Source organism: Microtus pennsylvanicus, chromosome 18 (genome assembly GCF_037038515.1).
Source record: "Microtus pennsylvanicus isolate mMicPen1 chromosome 18, mMicPen1.hap1, whole genome shotgun sequence".
In the NCBI taxonomy this organism is placed as follows: domain Eukaryota; kingdom Metazoa; phylum Chordata; class Mammalia; order Rodentia; family Cricetidae; genus Microtus; species Microtus pennsylvanicus.
This window is the reverse complement of record NC_134596.1, coordinates 32,987,241-33,009,033: the sequence shown is the minus strand read 5'-3', so window position 1 is coordinate 33,009,033 and position 21,793 is coordinate 32,987,241. Positions and strand designations below refer to the sequence as shown.

Here is a 21,793-nt window from a genome sequence, read left to right as displayed (position 1 = left end):
ATAAACACATATACATCAGAACAAAAGTAGTTGTACATCATTTTTCTTTGAAAAATAAAATACTGAAAATGTAATATATTTAGTAAAATGCATGCCAGTATAACCTCAAAAAGTACTTCAGATATATTTTGAACATAAGATTATATACTGGTGAAATTAGATATGAAGTAATGAATGGTTTGTAGATTATAACCTTCTATACTTCCACATAGGTTTTATGCCTGTTTGGGAGACTCATTGCTTGGCTGTTCTTAGTGAGAACATTTTGGGTATTGATTGTTATAGTTATCTTCAGCTGCCAACTTGACAGATGCCTAAAATCACCTAGGAAGAGGGATCCTCAACTGCTAATTGATGTGGGTGGGCCCAGCCTAGTGTGGGAAGGTGGGCCCAGACTCTGTAAGTGCTAGTGGATTCAGAGCCTTAAAACAAGCTGGGAAGCAGCATTTCTCAGTGATCTCTGCTTCAGTTACTGACTCCAGATTCCTGCCTTTCCTTCCCGCCTTAACTGCCTTTGAAGATGAACTTGTATGCAAAAAAAAAAAAAAATCCTTTACTCTGGGTTGATTTGATTAGTGTCTTATCACTGTCCCAGAAAACCAGCAAGAAGAACACTCATTATTAAGTGAAAATACCATTAAATACACATTATGGTTGTAACATTTGTATTTATTTTTGCCTGAGCTTATGACACCAAGGGAATCATTTCAAGTGACAGAAAACAGAGTCAAGGTTTGGCTAAATCTTAGCAAAGAGCAACTAAGGGGGCCTTAGCAATCAACCTTATCAATTTCATTTCCCACAGCAGAAAACTCAGATTCAGAGAGAGACATATTCATTTAAGGCTTTCTTGATTTGTTTAAGATTAATAGTGATAACGTTAAGGCCCATGTCTTCTGACTCCTTAAATAAATGAGTTTACAATTTCACATCCCTTGGGCTGGGCGCAGAATCATGAGCCATACCCATACCATGATGGAGTGTGTTTAGAGGCTAGGAGAGAAGACCTCCACCTGGTGAAGCAGGCCATTTTTAGTAGAAAAGCCAAGTATAACTCTCTTTGCTTAAGAAATTTCTCATGACCAGAAGGCCTACATTTCAGAGGCACAGAGTTAAGTATCTGTCCAGTAAATGTGTGTTGGGTGAGTACTGTTATGGCAGAGATGGGTTTTGAATTATAGTCTTTGCTTTGCTTTAAAGAAAATTTACTTAGGCTAGATTAGACAAGTCTCTATTCTACCTTCAAGTAGGCACTCGCTAGGAGTCACATGATTCCCACTTTTATCAAGAAGTGCACAGAGGGCTGTCACCTGACAAAGGAAGGATATGATGTGAAGGCCAGAAATGCTCTGGTCTGCCTGTGACCCCTTTCCGGGATGTCAAAAATAACCAACTTTCCCAGTGGCTTAACCCAATGACCTCCACATACAAAGGTCTTTTCTCTCTAGAGAAGTTGCCTTCTCCTTGTTTCTGATGTGTTCATTCACACCCTTTCACACACATTGTCCTTTGAAAATGCCAGTCAGGGTAGAATACCTAATATGTTGCTCTTTGCACAGTCTAAATATGATCCTTGTCTGTATGGTAGTGTAAAGTCGTCATTCTTGGGAGGCACCTACTTTGCAAACCCCTGGACAAGTAGATTGTTAAATAACCCGTGACTGCCCTTCATCTAGTTAGCTCTCTAGAGAGATCATAAGACATCCTTAACAAGCCTAGAGGCCCTCAGAGTTCTGAATGATCACAGAAGGCTTCTTTCCTTTTTGTCCTGAAATGTCCTGCCCCGCCCTGAACAGTATCAAAGGAGGTCATTATTTGTATAGTGCATTAGAAAAGAATAAAGGAGGGGACACTGGGGAAAAAGGAAAGTTCATCCGTAGGTTGCGCGTCATATGAAAAACGTTTTACTCTTCCCTTCATTGACTGGATGACTGTGAGAAAGTTTTCACTTTCTCTATGGTGCAACCTATGTAAGAAATGTCAGCTTGTCACATGCTGGTCCCGATGAAATGCTGTTCTCCAGCACACATTCGTGAGCAGATGCTCAGATACTAAGGCAAGAGCTGGCGAGTTCCGTCCCTTCCCATGATGTACTTAGGGAAGCACTGTTTCTTTAATAGCAATGTGAAAATCATCTACAAAACATTCACTACGTCATGTTAAAATTCATCAGCACAAAATCTTGTGTTCTAAGGTTATCTAAAGTATTTTTGATGTTATATTGGCATCCACTTTCCTAAATACATTACATTTTTAGTAGTTTATTATTTCTAAGGAAAGTGATGCATATCTATTTTTTATTCTGATTTGTATAATTTTATGATTCATATAAATAAAGATTTGGGACTCATAAAATAAGAATCCATCCTTCGTTAGTCCCTGTCTCCAGAAATCACTAGCAGACATAATTAGAGGTAGTAGGATTTTGCTCACTTTTTGTCTCTGCTGAAGTACCTAAGTGTTTTTGTCTTAAATTCTGATCTAAAACTGTTTTTTAGAACTTATATCATATTTCTATTATATTTTCAGCATAGTAGAGAAATTTTGACTGTTGGGTGCTTAGTTAATGCCTTCCATCTGCACAAAACTGACCTTCATAGACTTAGAGACACTTTCCAGATGAGGAGGGCTTAATTGAGAAAGTATAAGAAACTTGCCAATACTCATTAGGAAGATTTTCAGAGCAAAACTGCTTCTGGCTGACTGCAACTAATTCCCAAACCAATCTTTATTCTTTAAAGGAAACGATTTTCCTCAATAGCAAGATTATTTCTTTGTCTAATGGACTGTAGAGTCCTTAATGGAGAGACTGGTTCACTGGTACATTGTAAGACACAGACCAGAGACTAGCACAGATTCTATAGACATCCAGCAAGTCTCTGTAAAATTGGATTGAGTTGGCTGTTTGTAGAACATAAATCTGGAGTCAAGTTAGCTCAAGAGTGTGGCTTAGAAGCTGACAGTACTTGATGTTAATGGATAACATGGCTTTGGATTCAGGTAGCTGAGGTTTGAATTCTGGTTTTGTAAGCTTATGGTCTATTTTATATGGGCAAGCTGCACACATGTTCCAATTCTCAATTTTCTCATTTTACACTGAGGATAATGACTGGGAATGTAGTCCTGTTGTAGTGCTACAACAGTCAAATCTCACAGGAAGTTGGTTTCTGATGCCGAGGAGTTGGGAGCTTATGGAAGTGTCAGAGTGGATGGCTTCATGCATTTGTGGCCCATGCTTCCATTAAAAGAGAGGTATTCCCAGTTTTCATTTTTCCCTATTCTTTTTATTGCTTTCATTTTCATGTTAGTTCTCTGGTGAGATGTCTTTACTTAGGGTTATGTTTTATAATGCTGTGTAGAGGGTAACCAACCACAGTTGTAGATATAGTGGCAATCTCAACTTTAATGTTCAGGAGAAGATAATTTGTACCCTTGCTTAAATCCTGATAGAGTTAAGAGACGGTGCCTCTAGGATACTTGCTAAGGGACTATATTTTGGAATGCATTTAGAGGAAATATTTTTTCTTTTTGATTTATCTTACTTATGAGATGATTTCCTGAGTAGTATTTTTTATCATTTTTTAATTAAATTTATTTATTTATTTATTAAAGATTTTTGCCTCCTCCCCGCCACCGCCTCCCATTTCCCTTCCCCTCCCCCGATCAAGTCCCCCTCCCTCATCAGCTCGAAGAGCAATCAGGGTTCACTGACGTGTGGGAAGTCCAAGGACCACCCACCTCCATCCAGGTCTAGTAAGGTGAGCATCCAAACTGCCTAGGCTCCCCCAAAGCCAGTACGTGCAGTAGGATCAAAAACCCATTGCCATTGTTCTTGAGTTCTCAGTAGTCTAGAGGAAATATTTAAGAGTGGGGTGAGGAGAGAATGTGGAAGTCAGAAAGATAGAATGATAAGAAGGAAATGATATGAAATATGAGAATTGCCAGAGGAAATATTTTAGAGTAGGTATAGAGGAAGGAAGGACAGTCATAAAAGCTTATTAAAAACAAAAATCCCTGAGACCCAGGTTAAAACACAATAACAAAAATTAATTTATAAAAGTTGTAATAATAATAGCTCTTCTGTGAAACAGAAGTCATTATAAGTGTAGTTAAGAAGATGTGGTTTCTCCTTGACCTTGTATTGTCTTTTGAAACAGTCTCCATAGGTGATTTAGGGAAGATTTATAGTGTTAATAATTCAAACAAGTTATGTCAGTTTGTCCTTGTGAGAGAAAATTGTATGGCTAAAGTCCACTTTCTGCCATAATTCCCAGTTTGTGACACTTGCTGTCAAATTACAACCTTGTTTCTGATGTTTTGAAGATGGTACTTTTTGTCGGAACTTTATATGACTGAGATTGTGAAGGAGTTTGGAAGACCTGCTTGCTCGTGTTTACCTTCTATTGAGTCTCCTGAATACAATACCAAGTTCAATAGCTTGTCTAAGCAGTGACAGGAGTATAGATTGGGGATTGTAGAGAAGTTTCAACTTCAGGTTCCACACTCACGATGTTATCTCCAGCCTGTGTTGCTTGAAGCTTTCTTGCGCCCATCAGAATATTGCACTTCCACTTCCTGTGAGCTTTAGAGCTCATCAGGGCAATGGGCAGGTGTGGGTGTGAGCGTGCTGAGCTCCTCTTGGCTTTACAAGCTCTGCACACGTCCTCTGCCTCCGCAGCTGGCTCTACACTGGCCACTTTTTGCTGAAAGCTGTGTCTGCCCTCTTGTTTCTGAAACCTTGACTGTCTCTCTCTACCTCTTCCACTGTTGGTTGCCTAGGAACCCGCTTCCCAGGCAGCTACAGCTAAATTTGTCAGGGTACATACAGGTCATGTGGCTCGGCTGGAGTGCTGGCTTGGCTACTGCTTTATGGGCAAAATCCTACCAAGCATTCTTCTGTTTTTCATACCTCTCTCTTTTACAGGAACAAAATCAACTGTTTTATATAGTAACTTTTTTTGTTATCCAATCCCACAGACATTGCTTCTTGTTTTGTTTTTATTTGTTTGTGTTTTCTTTTGTCTTGTATTTATTCTTTTAGATACAGGGTTTCTCTATGTAACAGCTCTGGCTGTCCTGGAGCTGCTTTTGACAAGGTTGGCCTCTGACTTAAAAAGATCCACCTGCCTCTTCATTCCAAGTGCTGGGATTAAAAGCATGAACCACCATCAATAGGCTCAGACACAATTTTCTATCTGTCATTTTACCCTGAACTTCAAAGAAGACTACGTGTAGTTACTGAACATTTTAAATGTAGCTAACTACTGTGACTTGTAGAGTGAATTTGAAATTTTATTCAGCATTAATTAATGTAGCGTAAATAGTCAAATACAGGTATTGAGGTACTGTACAAGCAGAGTTATAGTATATTACACACTGCACTGAGCTTTCTCAATAAATATTTCATAATTTTTCAAGTTATTTACTTATTTTGTATACTTGTGTGTGAACACACAAGCACACACACACAAATACACAAGCACACATACTATTGCACACTTGTGAAGGTCAGAGAATAAGCTTTGGGAGTTTATTTTCTCCATTTACCATGGAGGATCTGTGGAGTGAATGTGTGACTTGAGGCTAAGCAGCAAGAGTCTTTAACTGCTGAGCCATCTCAGGCCCAGTAGACAAAATCCCAGTCTTTAAAATGAAAGACCTCCTTCTGGTTGTAAAGATTAAATAGCAGAGCTACATAATTGTATATTTACTCATTCTTTAAAGATTAGTAATAGTTCTCTCTATTGCATCTTCTGCTCATTTTGCAGGCCCCATGAATCTCTAGTGTAGTGTATATTATGATTCCAATTTTAATAACTTTCTGAATTCTGTTTCTTTATGGTGACAGGTCAAGAAAGATTTGGAAACATGACAAGAGTCTATTACCGAGAAGCTATGGGAGCATTTATTGTCTTCGATGTCACCAGGCCAGCCACATTTGAAGCAGTGGCAAAGTGGAAAAATGATTTAGACTCAAAGTTAACTCTCCCTAATGGTAAGCCAGTGTCAGTGGTTTTGTTGGCCAACAAATGTGACCAGGGAAAGGACGTGCTTGTGAACAATGGACTCAAGATGGACCAGTTCTGCAAGGAGCACGGTTTCGTAGGATGGTTTGAAACGTCAGCCAAGGTAATGGCACATTAAACAGTGAGTTTAGTAGAGTAAGATTCACAAAGAGCTGGACACATAACCATTATCATTATTATAGATTACTGTGATGTTTCTGTCCAGTGATATAGAGTTTGCAAATTGCTTTACCCTCTGTCTCATGGCAAGGTAATGAGTGCGTGGGAAAGAAATTGTTATCTACTATTTAAGACGATTATGACTAAGAAAGCAAAACCACTTGTTCATGGCCACACTGATCATAGTTTATAACTGTGCACAACTTTTGTGAGCTTACTATACACCAGGTGTGTTTTACAGGTGTACTTCTATTTAGTCCTTACAATGTCCTATGATTCCATAGGAAATGAAAGAAATGGATGTGACATCCTATGTTGTCGTATTCTTAAATTCATACTGCGCCTCTTAAAGCCACTCCCCTGCATGCCAGGTGTCACGCTTTGTCATGTGAATGAAGAGATGACAATAATATCGGACCACCACATGGGAAATACTCGAATAATAGGATAAAAAAGAGAATAGTACCAATGTGGAGCACATAGCAGAACTTGGTACTTATGGTTCTTCTGGGAAATTGGAAAGTACCAAGAAGGGGTAACAGATGCAAGGCTGGAAGACCCAGGATCCTTTGCGGTACAAAATGCATTGCACTTCAAATTGTGCCCGACACTAATCTCTGATTTGTTAGTACAAGTTTTCTTTTCTACTCCCACTCTCAGCTCCCTTTATGGTTTTTTTTTTAAATCTCAGTATTAGAAGAAATCATCTTTCAAAGTAAATTTGCTTAATTCATTTCACTTTTAATTGACATTTAATATGTATACTAATTTATGTCATGCATTCATGTATTCATCAGAAAATAATCAACATAGAACACTTAGCATAGTCATTACCTTAGTTTGTTGTATTTTTTTTTGAAATTTTCTGTGTGAATTTAAATACTTCTTTTAGATTATTAGGATATCAATCTATATCGTTTCAGTCGTGGTTGTTCTAATTTTGTTAATTAGTGTAAAACAGATATTCAGATTTTTTGTGAAGCCCAAGCATTTGATAATTGTTTGGGATTCAGGTGTGCATAACACAGGTACTGTCTCTTTACCTACGGAGTTCATATATGTAGACTTCATCATAGACATTTGTACACGCCCCCAGAGAATTGTGGAGGAAATTTCTTGACTAGCCAACATTAAAAGTGGGTTGGGGATATTCTGTTACATAGTAGTCTTTCTATAGATATGATAATCTATTATATATCTGAAAACTAGCTATATATTTTAAAATAGGTAGAAGAAATAAAATGTTTTGTTAGATATGTTTACTTTGATTTAAACATTACCTGTATTCCTACGGGAAAATGACCTTGCTCAAGATTACGTAATTTGAAAACAAAGTTTATTTGAAAATATATGAAATAACTCGAGAAGATTAAGCTACTATTTGACTCACAAGATGAGAAAAAGGGAAAGGGAGTTGGCTGTCCCACAGATTATGGTGATATTTTATTTGTGCTTTAACAAACAAAGCTTGCCTGAAGATCACACTAGTCAGCCATAGAGGCCAGGCAGGGGTGGCTCACACCTTTAATCCCAGCACTTGGGAGACAGAGGCAGAAGGGTCTCTGTTGAGTTTAAGGCCACCCTGGGCCACACTCGATTGAATCAGTCCAAAAGAGAAACAGAGTCAAAGAGTGGTGGCTCACACCTTTAATTCCAGCACTAGGAAGGTGGAGATGGGAAGTGGTAAGGCTGGGCAGATAGAGGAATACAATGGGAGGAGACAGGAGCTCAGGATTCAGTCTCAGGTTTCTTAGAGGCAGCATTCAGTTGGAGGATCCATAGAGACAGGGTCTTGTCCCCTTGGTTCTGAGGATGTCGTAGAGGTAAGAACTAGTGGCTCCCTGCTCTGCTCCTCTGGTCTTTCAGGCAAATTTTATTTGTTAAAGCACAAACAAAATATCACTACAATTGACAGGCTCCTACTTGAAGTAGTTTTTTGTTACAGTGATTTCCAGGGCACTCTCAGCAGCTGGCCCATCCATGTGCTGTCGCTAGGATTATTTTGTATGTAGAGGTCATTGTGCTTCAGATCCCAGTGTTGTGCTTTTTAAAATAGCTCTCATGTTGTACACATTTCTCCGGCTCTTTCAGTCCTTAATTGCCCATTTCATATTATTCTTCCCTTGGTTCTTAGCACACAGAAGTTTAACAACTGCAGTCTTTCCCTGGTTGTTAGCCTGGATTTTCTTTTTCATTCCAAAATAGGAACTAACATGCTCGCTGTTTTCCCTGAGGCATTTTCCTTCATATCCTTTCTTTTTTCTTTTCTTTTCTTTTCTTTTCTTTCTTTCTTTCTTTCTTTCTTTCTTTCTTTCTTTCATCCTTCCTTCCTTTCCTCCCTTTTTTCTTTTGTGAACTCTTCATCTAGGCACAAGGAGACACGAGTTTCTGAATTACTTTTAATAGCTAAGGCTAAACTGGACTGAATGATTTCTATGAAGAAGTTGTCTTTTATTACTCTTTCATTGAATAAGTATTCCTTCCGCACCAGTCCAGCTTTCTGCGCTTGGACCTGCAGATATCTGTAAAACAGACCCAATCTTGTCTTCACAGATAACCATAACACAGCATAAGTAAAATCTATAGTCTGCTGAATAGTGATTGACAACTAACGAAAACGAGAGGAGGATATGAGCTATAGGGAGGGCTGGAATTGCTTTGGGGTCTACGAACTTTCTTAACTTCGTTTTCCTCCCTTCACTCTGGCATTCTTGGTTCAAGCACTGCAGCGTCAAACTGTATATTGTCGAGAACACTATGTTCCTTAACGTAGGGTCTGGCTGACCCTCCTACGTAAGCACTGCTTTTCTAATCCTCCAAATCTCCACTAGTCTTAAGTTAGAAGACAGACTGCAGACAAGTGTGGGAGCCAGGACATGCAACTCCACAAGTAAAGTGCCCAAGAGAGTTCCAGGCCTTGCGGTGAAACACACAATCCACATTCTACTTCTCTGTAAGCCTTGCTCCTGGAGTCACCCTCGTGAGCATCCTAAAGCAAAGGACTTGCGGACACTGGGTTAACGTTCACCGTCAATATTAGGAGCCTCTGAAATAATACGCATGGTTGACAAAGTCGAGTGCCAAGCTGCTCACCGGTCTGAGATAAACTTCTGCTGACTGTGGAATGCAGCATTGCAACCTTTCACAGTGAGTCCCAGATGAGACTGCTGTTTGGTCCTGAAATAGCAGCTTTTGGGGCCAGCAAACAGTTCCTTCTTTGATGGCGTTTGTGATCAGGAGACATGTCCAATAGAAAGCTTTTTTTTTTTTTATAAAGGAAATCTTTAAACAATTAGAGGTCTCTTGCATGACATCATAATCATCTGGCGACGAACATCTGATTTCCATTGTTCTCCTTTTACATCTTCAAAACAGCTAACGAACCAAAGCCACACCCTCCGGCTTACCCTCACGGATGCATCCGGTAGAAATCCTGTGCACAGCAGCAGCCTTGCCCTTTCTTAAATGTAACTAGAGCTAGTGATTGAAACCACCCTCCACCCTGCTGCTGACTCCATCGCTGAGGAGGGTTTTCTGTCTTAGCCTGACATTTTTTGCAGCAAATTTCTGTGAGAGCCTTTGTACCTGTTGTTATTGCTTGAACAACATGGTAGCACCTGACTAACTAATGAATTTTAAAAGAATGTGTGTGTGTGTGTGTGTGTGTGTGTGTATAGTTATAATTATAGTTATATAGTGGTGTATCTAATCTTTAAATTATCTCTTTTTACACTAAATTCAAAGAAAAAAAACAATGATCTTTACTAAATCAGCTTTTCTGTGCAGCCTGCCTGAATGAATGCTCCCTGTGGATTCTCTAGGGAGCATATGATTGCTCCCTCAAATGTCTCAGTTTCAGTTACCCCCAAACATTTCTGGTTTATTCAAAATAATCATTGAAGTTTCATATTCTTGGTTATGCCTGCACACTTACATGTGTAAATTCCTCAGGAGCTCAGTCTAGCTCAGTCTGTCTATTTACTTTAACCATGGGTGTCTTTTTGCCTTCCTGTGACCATATATAATCTTCATAATGTGCTTTCATATTAAAAGTTTGGGGTTCTGCCCTCTGGGCTCATCTCAAGTGTTGTTGAACCCTACTTCTGCTAAGAGGTTTACCTGGGGTATTACTGCTTCCTGTTCTCTGAGTCTTTTCTCTTATAGAGCTTTGGGATTAGCTTTCTCAGCACCTTCTGAAGTTGTAATATTTGTGAAAATGTATTTGGATTTCCCAGATGTATTACATCTGATTCCACTATAACACACACACACACACACACACACACACACACACACACACACACTCCTACTGATTGTTGCCAAGCCCATCAGCTCGTCTGGTTTGTACTGTCTGTGTTTGGCTCTGAGGAACACACAACTGCACTCAGGTGAGAGAAGTCCTCCTGTATCTAAGCCTTTTTGTTGTTCTCTTTGCTCCACTCCCTCCCTTTTAGTCTACAAGTATAGTGCTTCGGGTGCAGTTGCGTTCGTAAGTAGGACACGAGGTAATGAAAGGGTGTGTGGGAAACAATGGAGCAGGTTCTATCTGTATAATACTGAGGATGAGTCAAATCCACAGAGGAAAGTCCACAGTCTTCTCTTCTTGTTTCCCTTCACCCCAAGCCCTATTTCTGACTGATTTCCTCAACGATTTCTGTTTTATGTAGAGTGACTCTCCAAGCCCATACCACCAAGAGTGGTCTAAGATCTGTAGGTGCATAGGGAAGCAACTATTTTAAATTAAAATTTCCCCAATTTAGCTTAAAGGTAAATATGCCTGTGGGTGCTTTCTGCTTAGAGGATGAATGTGCTTGGCTGTGCCTTCTGAGACTGTGCTGCCTACTGCAGTAGAGGAGCAGACATTGTACACTGCAGCAACTCCTTTATACATTTTAGTAAGTGCTAAGCACATTTATTGTCTTTAGGGACTTTTCCTTGAGTTCAGCTATGTAGGAAAAGCCTATGACTTTTTTTATTTTGTTTTGCTTTGCTTTCACCTTTCTGCCACAACGTTCTAAGCCCTGGGACTACCAGCATGTGCCACCCCATGTGATTTCATGAGGTGATACGGCTTGCACTGAACTCTAAGCTTTGTGCATTCTTGGCAAGCACATTTCATATGCTATTTATAGTAGTTTTATTACTTTTATTTATTTTGGTTTTGTGTGTGTGTGTGTGTGTTTATGTCTTGACATATGTGTGGAAGTCAAAGAACAACCTTAGGGAGCAGTTCTTTCCTTCCACCTTGTGGCTTCCAGGAATGGAAGGCTGTCAGATTTGGCAGCAATTGCCACTGCCCACTGAACCATCTCACTTGTTCCTACTTCCTCTATGGCTTCTTCTGGAACCAGGACATAGCCTCATGGCCTAGATTCCATCAATTTAATGGACGAGAAAATGAGCCACTAGAGCACAAAGGTAAGATGCAGGGTCCATTTTTTTTTTCTGGAGCAGGATGGCAGAAAAGACTCATCTTTGGGAAGCGGAGTGATTTTTAGGCACCTGTGCTTGTCATAATCAGTTGCTGCTCGACCCGTGAATCGCTGAGTTCTTTGCTGCTTCGAAAACAACAGGGCCTGTTCCTTGAGCTGTTTCTCTGTGTGGTTTGAAGTTCATCCTGGAAGATCAAGGTGGATTGTTCTTCTGGATGCATGCATGATTCTACACACTATGTAACATCCCTTGAATATGCTCGTATTTCCCCTGCTGGCATTAGGCTTCTGTACCTTTCAAATAAGAACATAGCTTACCATAAATGTGGTCCAGAAGAGGGTGATAAAAACAAGTTCACTGCTGTCTTTCCTATAGAATTTCTTAGACTTTAAACTTCCTATGTGTTCTGAATCCACACCAACAATCTCTAAATTTTGATATTCATTGACTTCATTTTTCTGAAAGATTTATCTATCCATCTATCTATCTACCTATCTATCTATCATTTATTTATTTATTTAGTGTATCTGTGTGCTACAAGTGTGTAGGTGCCAGTGGAGACCAAAAGAGAGTGTTAGGTCATCTACTGAAAATAGAGCTTCAGGCAGTTTTGAGCAGTCTGATATGGGTGCTGGGACTCCAGAAGAGCTGGGTGGTCTCCTCACCACTGAGCCATCTCTCCAGTCCCTGTTGTTAACTGTGCCCAAAAATTTTCCTGTAAGAGTCCACTCAGTTATTGTAAGACTTCATGGGGTAGGCATTACTATCTTTCGAAAGAAATCAAAATTGAGGCAGAGGTGACCACCCTAAAATTGGATATTTAGTTTATTTCTTTATTTTAATACAGATTTCTTTATACTTAATTATAGTGTATTTTAAAACTCAGGGTGTGGTCTACAGTCTGACGCTGTGTCATAACAGGCAAGCTGGTTTGTTGTTGTTTTGGTTTTTCCTGATGTTTCAAGTGGCAGCTCCAAAGTCACACAGCATATTAAACACTTAACAGAGCCACGGGAAGGCTAGCCTAGAATTATGTCGTTTGCTGTTGTTGTAAAGGAAAAGTTTTCTGTGTTTCATTAAGCTTAGTGATCTAATTTATTCTTTTTAAACTATTCTGAAGCTGGCATGGAGAGCAGTTAAGACTGGCGAGTTTTCTGGACGTTTTTTCAAGGGTAGCATTACACATCATTTATTTTACAGGAGTCTAGAAAATAAGCAGATATAAAACCTGAATTTATACAAACTGGAATTGCATAGATAATTGCACTTGGGTATGGGCAAATAACAATTCTAATTTCTTTTTTTTTTTAATGAGCTGAGCATAACACATTATTTTTTAAACCCTTTTCTATTAAATCAAGTAATAAGCCATCTCAGATTCTTTCTCGCTTTCAAATATCAACATGTGAAAAAAGAAACCTCAATCGTCCCTTGTGTATTCATTGATGAGCACAGTTCGTCAGGTGATTTCTTTCGGGATCTGTATTATGAATGGTGTACCTTAAGTCTATAATGTGTTCAAAGAACCATTATTTTTTTTAACAAGGCTCTAAGTAAAATACATCAGTTTATCCATTCAGCTCCTGTGACTTTAGATGGAATTATAGGATGTAGATAGACTGACTTATCTGGCCTTGCCTCTTAACCTGCTCATGTATTTTACTCTGCATTTTTAGTTCTTCTGGTTGGAACTGTTAGAACTTAAGAACATAAAAGGATGAGACCCATTAGAAATCCAAAGTCGGACTGAATTTAGAAAGTGTAATTTAAAGGAGATTATGGGTGTGTTTAATAGTTCTGACCAGTTCCATAATGACTACCAGTCTGGACTACCACCATCTGAATAATTTCTTCTGACAGACTCTTAATGCCTTACTTGAGAAATGGAAATTGTTTCCTGAGTTGGAGAGTGGCGTAAGCCTGACTCACAAATTCAAGCAACCAATCTGCTTACCAATCAGCATAAATTAATAATAGCATTTTAATGTGTACCTAATCAGTTCTTTAAATATTCTCTACCTTTGTGCTTTCAATTTTCTACACAGGCTGACATCCCATTTCAGGAGAGGGAAAGAGACTATTAGCAAATGTAAGTAGAGCTTGGCGACTAGACAGCCCAGTGATGCGCCTGCCACTCAGTCCTTGGTCCATGCTTTTATAACGTAGACCTCCAACCTTTTCTTTCTCACATTGAGAGAACGATAGCATTCTATCTCGAGACTCGTTCAGAGGAGCCTAGTCTATATGCCATATGCTGAAACTCACCCCGAACAGGGATTCCTTTGAGTTCTCACCGCCTAGATCAATCATCTCCAATATGCTCCATTTATTAATGATTAATATTCAGACAACCTAGCAAGTGTAGGTAAACCATGACCTGTGGGCCAAATATAGGCCACCTCTGTATTAACCTAAGCTTCTATTAGAGCAGAGCTGTGCTCATGGTTTACAAATTGTTGATGGCACCTTTTCTGCTACAACTACAGAGGCCTGGCAGCCAGCAAACCTAGTTGTACCAACTTGTAGACTGCAGACCCTGGATTGCTCAACATCTGTACCTTTTTGAAGTTTTCCATGGATGTTTTATAATAGGAATAGTTTTTCTCTTATCAAGGTATTATGGGTTTATATAAAATACTGTGCTATTTATTGGTTTCCTTCAAGCAAATTTATAATGAAGCTGCTGTCAATTTTCCGTTTTACAGATAAGGACGTTAAAGTTTACAGTAGAAAGTGTAAATTACTAGCCAACGCACCCATGGTTGGCCTGCAATAAAGGTGAGATTTCAATATAGGTGCACTAACAACCCAGCTAAGTCACCAAGCACCACATTGGACTACCTTGCAGGTTCAGTCCTGAGTCCAAAAGGGGGGGAAAAAGAAAGAAAGAAAGAAAGAAAGAAAGAAAGAAAGAAAGAAAGAAAGAAAGAAAGAAAGAAAGGAAGGAAGGAAGAAAGAAAGAAAGAAAAATTTCAGATGTTTTGGGAAAGAACAGTTTAATTGGAGGTCTCCATCGGGTCCCTTCTCTAGGAGAATGGGGAGCCTCTGGGAAGAGGGGGAGGAAAGATGAATTGTAGGGATCAGAGGGGATGGAGGACACCAGGAAAACATGACCCACTGAATCAACTAAGCAGGATGGCAAGGTGGGCTTTCTTGGGTCTGCACCAGGTCCTCTGCCAACAGGTTATGGCTGTTAACTTAGTGTTTTTGTGAGAATCTTAACAGTGGCACTGAGTGTATCTCTGACTCTTTTGCCTTCTCTTGAGACTTTTCCTCTTTGTAGCGGCGTAAACGAATGCAGACAGATTGTAACAATATATATACCTTTAATGTCGAAATAGACTTACAGAACCACCATTCCAGCGAAGACTAGGAAAGCAGAAGCTACGGCTGGGAGCACACTCGCCAAATTTATAGGCAGACATTAGCCTGAGGCGAACACGCCCCCCAAGGGGCGGGACTTATCCCTACATCTCCCCTTTTTGTCTAAATAAGACAGAACCAAACCAAATACAACTATATACAATAACAACAAATAATAAATATAACAAACAATATTGAGAACAAAATCTTTGCTAAACATTCTATCTCAAGGAGTCCAAATAATGTAGAGAGTAACTACAATTATATAATCTTCAATTCCGCCAAAGATCTGAGAAGGGAATAAACACTACTCAACAAACGAGATATATCCAAAATGTGCAACAATTGACAGAGACAACTGACTACCTGGGCAATCACCCAAAGTCTCGTTTGCAATGTTGAGTCAACCAATTTTGGCTAAGGCCTAACATAACTGACATACCATTATTAAAGGCAAGGAACTTTTCAAAACTATCTTACCCTGTCTTGGCAGGATATGACAGTCCTGTTTTATTCATTGATGCACGCTCTGTATCTCTGTCAGTGGTTGAGGTATGGGCATTTCTTTGCCCAAAGGCCAGTTCTGCCAAATAGAAAGGCTCCAGGTGGAGTGTCTTTGGTGCTCAACGTTCTCTCGGGAATAGAGTGGTGTTGCCAGGAGCAATTGTGTCTCACTATCACGAAACTCTGAGTTAGATTAAAAGCCATTTTCTACAGCTCTTTGAAGAGGTCGAAGATTATCTATACTGAGTATAATCTCTATATATCTAGAGAACCTGATTAGTCTAATTATAAATGACAAACTTAGATGACTATTTATCTATATAATTCTCAATATCTATCTAACTTAAAGACTAAGACAATAAACAACTGTGTAACAAATGAGGACAATGACCTCCAAATATACTCACTGTACAAATATACATTGCAATATGGTAAATATATATCAATACACAAACATTATATAAGTATCTTAATCAGAGGTAGAAATGTACACTGCAATATGGTAAATATATACAATATATATTTATCAATACAATATATGTCAATACATAAAAAATGTTTTAAACAGAGATAGAAACATGCATGCATACAATAGTCAATATAGTTTAACTTTGTATCAATATACAAGAATCGATACCAATATATTTGTCTAAAAGCAGTAACTCACAATTATAAATCTATTATCCCATCATTTCCTCTTTTTTTTTTTCAAAATGATCCCTGAGCTTATAAAATTCCTCCCCCAACCTCCCAACCCCTAAATGATGTCCCTAAACCCAGGGGTAAACTTTACTGGGAGAGGGGACGTCGTCCTCTAGAATTACTTCCAGCTGTCATGGGGGCGACGTTTTTTCTGGGGGATCCTGTGAAAGTAAAATAATGGTTAAATTTCAAGATCAATGTCTTTTAAAATTGCAAATAGTCTCTGAGTATTTTGTGCAGGTCTGGCCAGAATGTTGTACAAGATGTGCACCATTTCAGCTAACCAAGTTGGGATCGTCTTGTGCAGCTGGTATCCAAAACAGGTCTTGTAGTAGCGCTATCAGTATCATGACGTCATATCAACCAGGTAGAGTTGTTGTTGTGGGGCCCCATCTTCTTCCTGGAAACTTCAAATGTCACTTCAGGAAAAACTCATTGTTCATTGTCAAAAACTTAAACATTAATCATATAGACATATATATACATACATATATATTCAATAAAAGGCATGATAGATATATTCAATGAAAAGTATGATAGATATGAAGAAAAGCAAAGATGTTTTCTAAACTCATATTTCTTTCTGTCCCATATCATGGCTCTTGACATGAGACAGAAACTCCAGAAACTCTGGGTTTTTCTCTTACTAACAGGCTTGGAATTGGAGAGGGACTGAGCCAGAGTCCAACTTCAAAACCAGCTCTATATATTTATAAAGAAATGTTTAATAAGACATATAAGTAAAAATTAATACTTACAAAATGTGTCCATCCATCAGTAATTAAATATTCAGGGTCCCTCAATTTCTTTGAAGATGAGTATTTTCCTGTGGAGATAAGAAAAGAACCCTGCCTCCAACCTATCTGTATTTCTTACCATAAGTATGCTCGCCATCCTTATGAAAGAATTGTTATTTATCTTTTCCAAGTGGCTTCTCTTCTTCAAACCGAACCTTTATTAATTTTGACGGTATCCACAATTTTTCCTCACCTGTGGAGATAAGAGCAAAACCCCTTCCCCAACGTAGCACATCTCCTGGCTTCCATTGTGAGGTCAGCACATCCTTGAAATAAACTGGTTGATTTAGTTCAGCAGACATTTCCATTATCCAATGTCTTTCTGAAGCTGTTGTTCCCTTCTCATTAGCATTGAGAAAATTCAAGGTTAACAAAGCATTATGTAACCTATTTCTGGGGGTGTTTTCCACCCCTTTCTGTTTGTTCAACATATCCTTTATAGTTCGATTTGATCTTTCTATGACTGCTTGACCTGTAGGATTGTATGGTATACCTGTAACATGCTTGATATTGTAATAACCAAAAAACCATTTCATTTTCCTAGAAACATAAGCAGGACCATTATCCGTCTTTATTTGTGTAGGTATACCCATGATAGCCATGACTTCTAATAAATGAGTGATTAGTGAATCAGCTTTTTCTGAACTTAAAGCAGTTGCCTACTGAAAGCCTGAATAAGTGTCAATGGTGTAATGAACATATTTTAATTTGCCAAATTCTGCAAAGTGGAACACATCCATCTGCCAGATTTCATTCCTTTGGGTACCCTTTGGATTAGTCCCTGTAGGCAGTGGCGTTTGGTTATAGAAAGAGCAAGTAGGGCATTTCTTTACAATCTCCTTAGCTTGTTGCCATGTAATTGAAAACTCTTCAAACCTTTGCTATTAACATGATGTTTTTTATGAAATTCAGAGGCTTGTAGCACACTACCAATCAATAATTGATCAATTTCGGCATTACCTTGTGCTAGAGGACCTGGCAGACCTGTATGGGATCAGATGTGTGTTATGTACATAGGGCATAGCCTGTTCCTGATCATATCTTGAACCTGGAGAAACAATGAGGTTAGTTCTGTATCATCAGGTATAAATTCAGCAGTTTCAATATGTAAAATAACTCTTTCTGCGTATTGTGAATCTGTAACTATATTAATAGGTTCTTTAAAATCCCTTAGCACCATAAGAATGGCATATAATTCCGCCTTCTGGACAGAATTATATGGACTTTGTTCCACCTTACCCAAGTCTTCTGATTTGTAACCTGCCTTCCCTGATTTATTGGCATCAGTATAGAATGTACGGGCTCCAGTTATTGGAGCATCACAGACGATTCGAGGAAGAATCCAAGAAGTTCTCTTTATGAAGTTAAGCCTCTTGCTTTTTGGATAGTTGTTATTAATGTCTCCCAAAAAAATTAGCACAAGCTCTTTGCCATGGTTCATTATCTTCCCATAATTTCTTTAGTTCATCAGCAGTGAAAGGCACTATAATTTCTGCTGGGTCTATGCCTGCTAGTTGACGAAGTCTCAGCCAAATATTTAGGCAGACATTAGCCTGAGGCGAACACGCCCCCCAAGGGGCGGGACTTATCCCTACAAAGATGGGACAGAAAGGTTGTAAGAGATAGAGACAGTGGATGACTACAGTAAAATAATGTTTTCTGGACATGGCAAAATAGCTTCACAAGTTAGGCAGTGGTAGAGCATGCCTTTAATGAGACAAGTGAATTTCTGTGAGTTCAAGGCCAACCTGGTCTACAGAGTGAGTCCCAAGACAGGCTCCAAAGCTACACAGAGAAACCCTGTCTCAAAAAATAAAACAAAAACAAACAAACAAAAATTCGTGGCACATATGGACTCAGAGGTTGTGACAGCATGCGGAAGACCTGTGTAAGATCAAGCCAGACCCAGTCTCAGCATACAGAGGGAAGATGGTCATGAAGTCTTACTTCTAGCTGAGAAGCTATTGGCAATTGATGGCTTCTGGGAAAGGAAAAGTCGTTTTTTTTTTCAGGAATTCAGTCCTCGAGTGGCTACCAGGCTCCAGTAGATGCCTTACACCTGTGCATGTACAGGCAGAATAAGTAGACTCAGTGTTTGTGGTTGTTTGGAAGACAATGCCCCCCCCCCGAAAGGGAGTGCACTATCAGGAGGTGTGGCCTTAATGGATTAGGTATCATGGTGGAGGTGGACTTTGAGATCTCATATATGCTCAAGCCATCCCCAGTGAGCTAGACCACTTCCTGTGCCCTGCAAGTCAAGTCATTGTACTCTCAGCTACTTTTCCATCACCATGTCTGCCTGCACGCCACCATGTTTCATTTTACCACGGTGATAATAGACTACACCTCTGAAAATGTAAGCCACCCTAATTAAATGTTTTTCCTTTATAAGAGTTACCATGGTCATGAGGGTCACCAACAGAAACCCTCACTAAGACAGTGTTTTTAGCATTATTTTTTTCTAATGAACACATGGAATTTGGAGGGAATAGAGCAGATATGGACAATAGAGGAGTGATTAGAGTCATAAGCATGGGGAATCGACCTGACCAAAACACATTATATTCAAGCATGAAATTTTCAAACACCATACATAAAATAACACACTTCCATGCCATCATCGCACCCAAATTCCAAAGGCTTCTCTAACAAGCTTGTCAATCAAATCATGGAATTCTCTGTGACTACCCCCTTAGTTTCTTGAATTTCTTAAATCTTCTTCATAGCACATTTCAGAGTGCTAGAATATGATTGGGGGGAGTACTGAGTATCAGAATTGGAGAGGAGAGAATGGGGGTGCTGCTTTAAGCAAACCTCAAAGAACTTTGCCAAAAACCTTGGTAAAAATCTCCCACTGCCTCCATGCTTTCCCATGGAGATCCACTCTATGGGTTTAGAGATGGTTCTCATGGCAATGGGTTCACTGTGGGAAGGGAAGGAAACGTTATCCTCAACGAACCTATCTAGAGGAAGGCTAGAGTTAATGGGATCTGTAAGAATTGGATTGTTCTTTTGTTTCGTCTGCATGTGTGTTGTGTGCATGTGTGCTCACAAATGGGTGGCTGTACAAGTGTGAGGGGAGTGTGCAAGCCTGGGGAGACCCAGACTCACTATCCGGTGTCTTTTACAATCACTTTCCGCCTTACTTATTGAGTCAGGGTCTCTTCCTGACCCCAGCTAGTCTCACTAATTAACTTGTTACAGGATCCTCTGTTCCTGTCTCTCACGTGCTAGGATTACAGTGCCTCATCATACCTGCCAAGCTTTTATGGAGGTATGGGGGCTCTAAACTCCATTCTTCATGCTTGCAAGGCAAGAGCTTTATTCACGGATCTACCTCCCTAGCCACTCAAAATTCCATCTTGCGTTCTCTTTTAATCATTTCCCAACTCTCCGTCATGATTGTTTCTGCAGACTTTTAAAGAAAAAACAGACATTCACACACCTTTTTGGAATTCCAAGGGCTAAAGACCCTCCCAAGGCTCTATCTAAGCTCAAGCTTCACCTGAAACACAAAACCCTTCTTCATAAAACTGTAGGTAATAAGAGCAGCTCATAAAATTCTCGGATGTTAATGATGGAACAACTGCTTGTTTGCACACAGGTGCAAGTTATAACTAAATTTCGAACTCTAGACTTGACCAGTGGACCACATTAGTCATTCCCTCACTTAAAGGATTATTAAATACTGTTGAAGGAGGGAGGCCGCTTGTTGGTTCCTGGCCGCCTGGCTAGCTTAACCCCGGAAATAATCACACAGATATTGTATTAATTAGATTACTGCTTGGCCCATTAGTTCTAGTTTTTTATTGGCAAACTTTTCTATTAATTTAACCCACTTTTATTAATCTGTATATTGTCACATGGCTGTGACTTACCAGCTAAAGTACTATGTGTCTGACTCTGGTGACAGTTCCATAGCCAAGCATCTCTGTCTCTCCTACAAAATACAACCAGGATTTGTTTTGGGGTTCTTGATTTTGCTTGGATATCTACCTCTGGGAGTTAGTTTCTTTCCATCCTTTAGATTTCCATTTGTTATGAATCTATGCCTTCATGCCACCCAGAGATTACAAACCTGATGGGGCTGGACCTCACTGCTTTTCTACAAATGTCATCATCTTGTTTGGAGGCCCTTCATGTGCAGTTAGCTATACTAGTCCTTTCTATAACCTGTTACTCATCCTTTAGGTTCCTCTAAACTCCCATAGAGACCCTCTGACCTTCTTCCCCAGAGATTTTTTTAAATTCATCTTTCTCCATAATTTTGCTACAATGCATGAAGCCCCCTCTTGGGCTTTGTACCCTTCTGCTTGGAAAAATATCTTCCTTTCTTTATGCACATGGTTCTCTCAGAACTCAGCTTGATATCCAAGATTACTGGTCACCCCTTCCACAGGTCATCTCTTCCTTCACTTCAGACTTTATGTAGTGATTATTTCTTCTAGAGCTTGGGCCCTGCCCTCATCCATGAGTGTCTCTGTTTGTCACACAACACAATGTCTGCTACAGACAGGTGATCGCTTTGGCAGAAACTATTGAACAGAAAAGTATTGTTTACTGCCGTGCCTTTCGAGGACACTCTTGGAAGATTAGTGTACTGTATTATTCCCTCCCTGCCCTTTGTGGACAATTTCTGTCCTTGGAGAATTCTACAGAAGAGAAAAATTAAATTACTTCTGCTTTTCTCAGAAGGACTCTACAGCATGCAACTCCTTTTTTTTTTTCTAGAAAGCTCTGCAGACACTACACAGTAAGGAGGTTGCTGCTGTGCCCTGTTATATAGATGGGGAATAGGGAATCAGGAGG

At 39.4% G+C, this 21,793-nt stretch overlaps 1 protein-coding gene across 1 annotated transcript in view; it reads left to right on the top strand.

The window, feature by feature from the left end:
• Rab38 (RAB38, member RAS oncogene family) overlaps positions 1-21,793 on the top strand; it is a 52,601-nt gene that overhangs the window by 12,878 nt on the left and 17,930 nt on the right. The window contains exon 2 of the mRNA XM_075952444.1: positions 5,849-6,129. Coding sequence (XP_075808559.1) covers positions 5,849-6,129 — 281 coding nt within the window. The remainder of the gene's footprint in view (positions 1-5,848; positions 6,130-21,793) is intronic.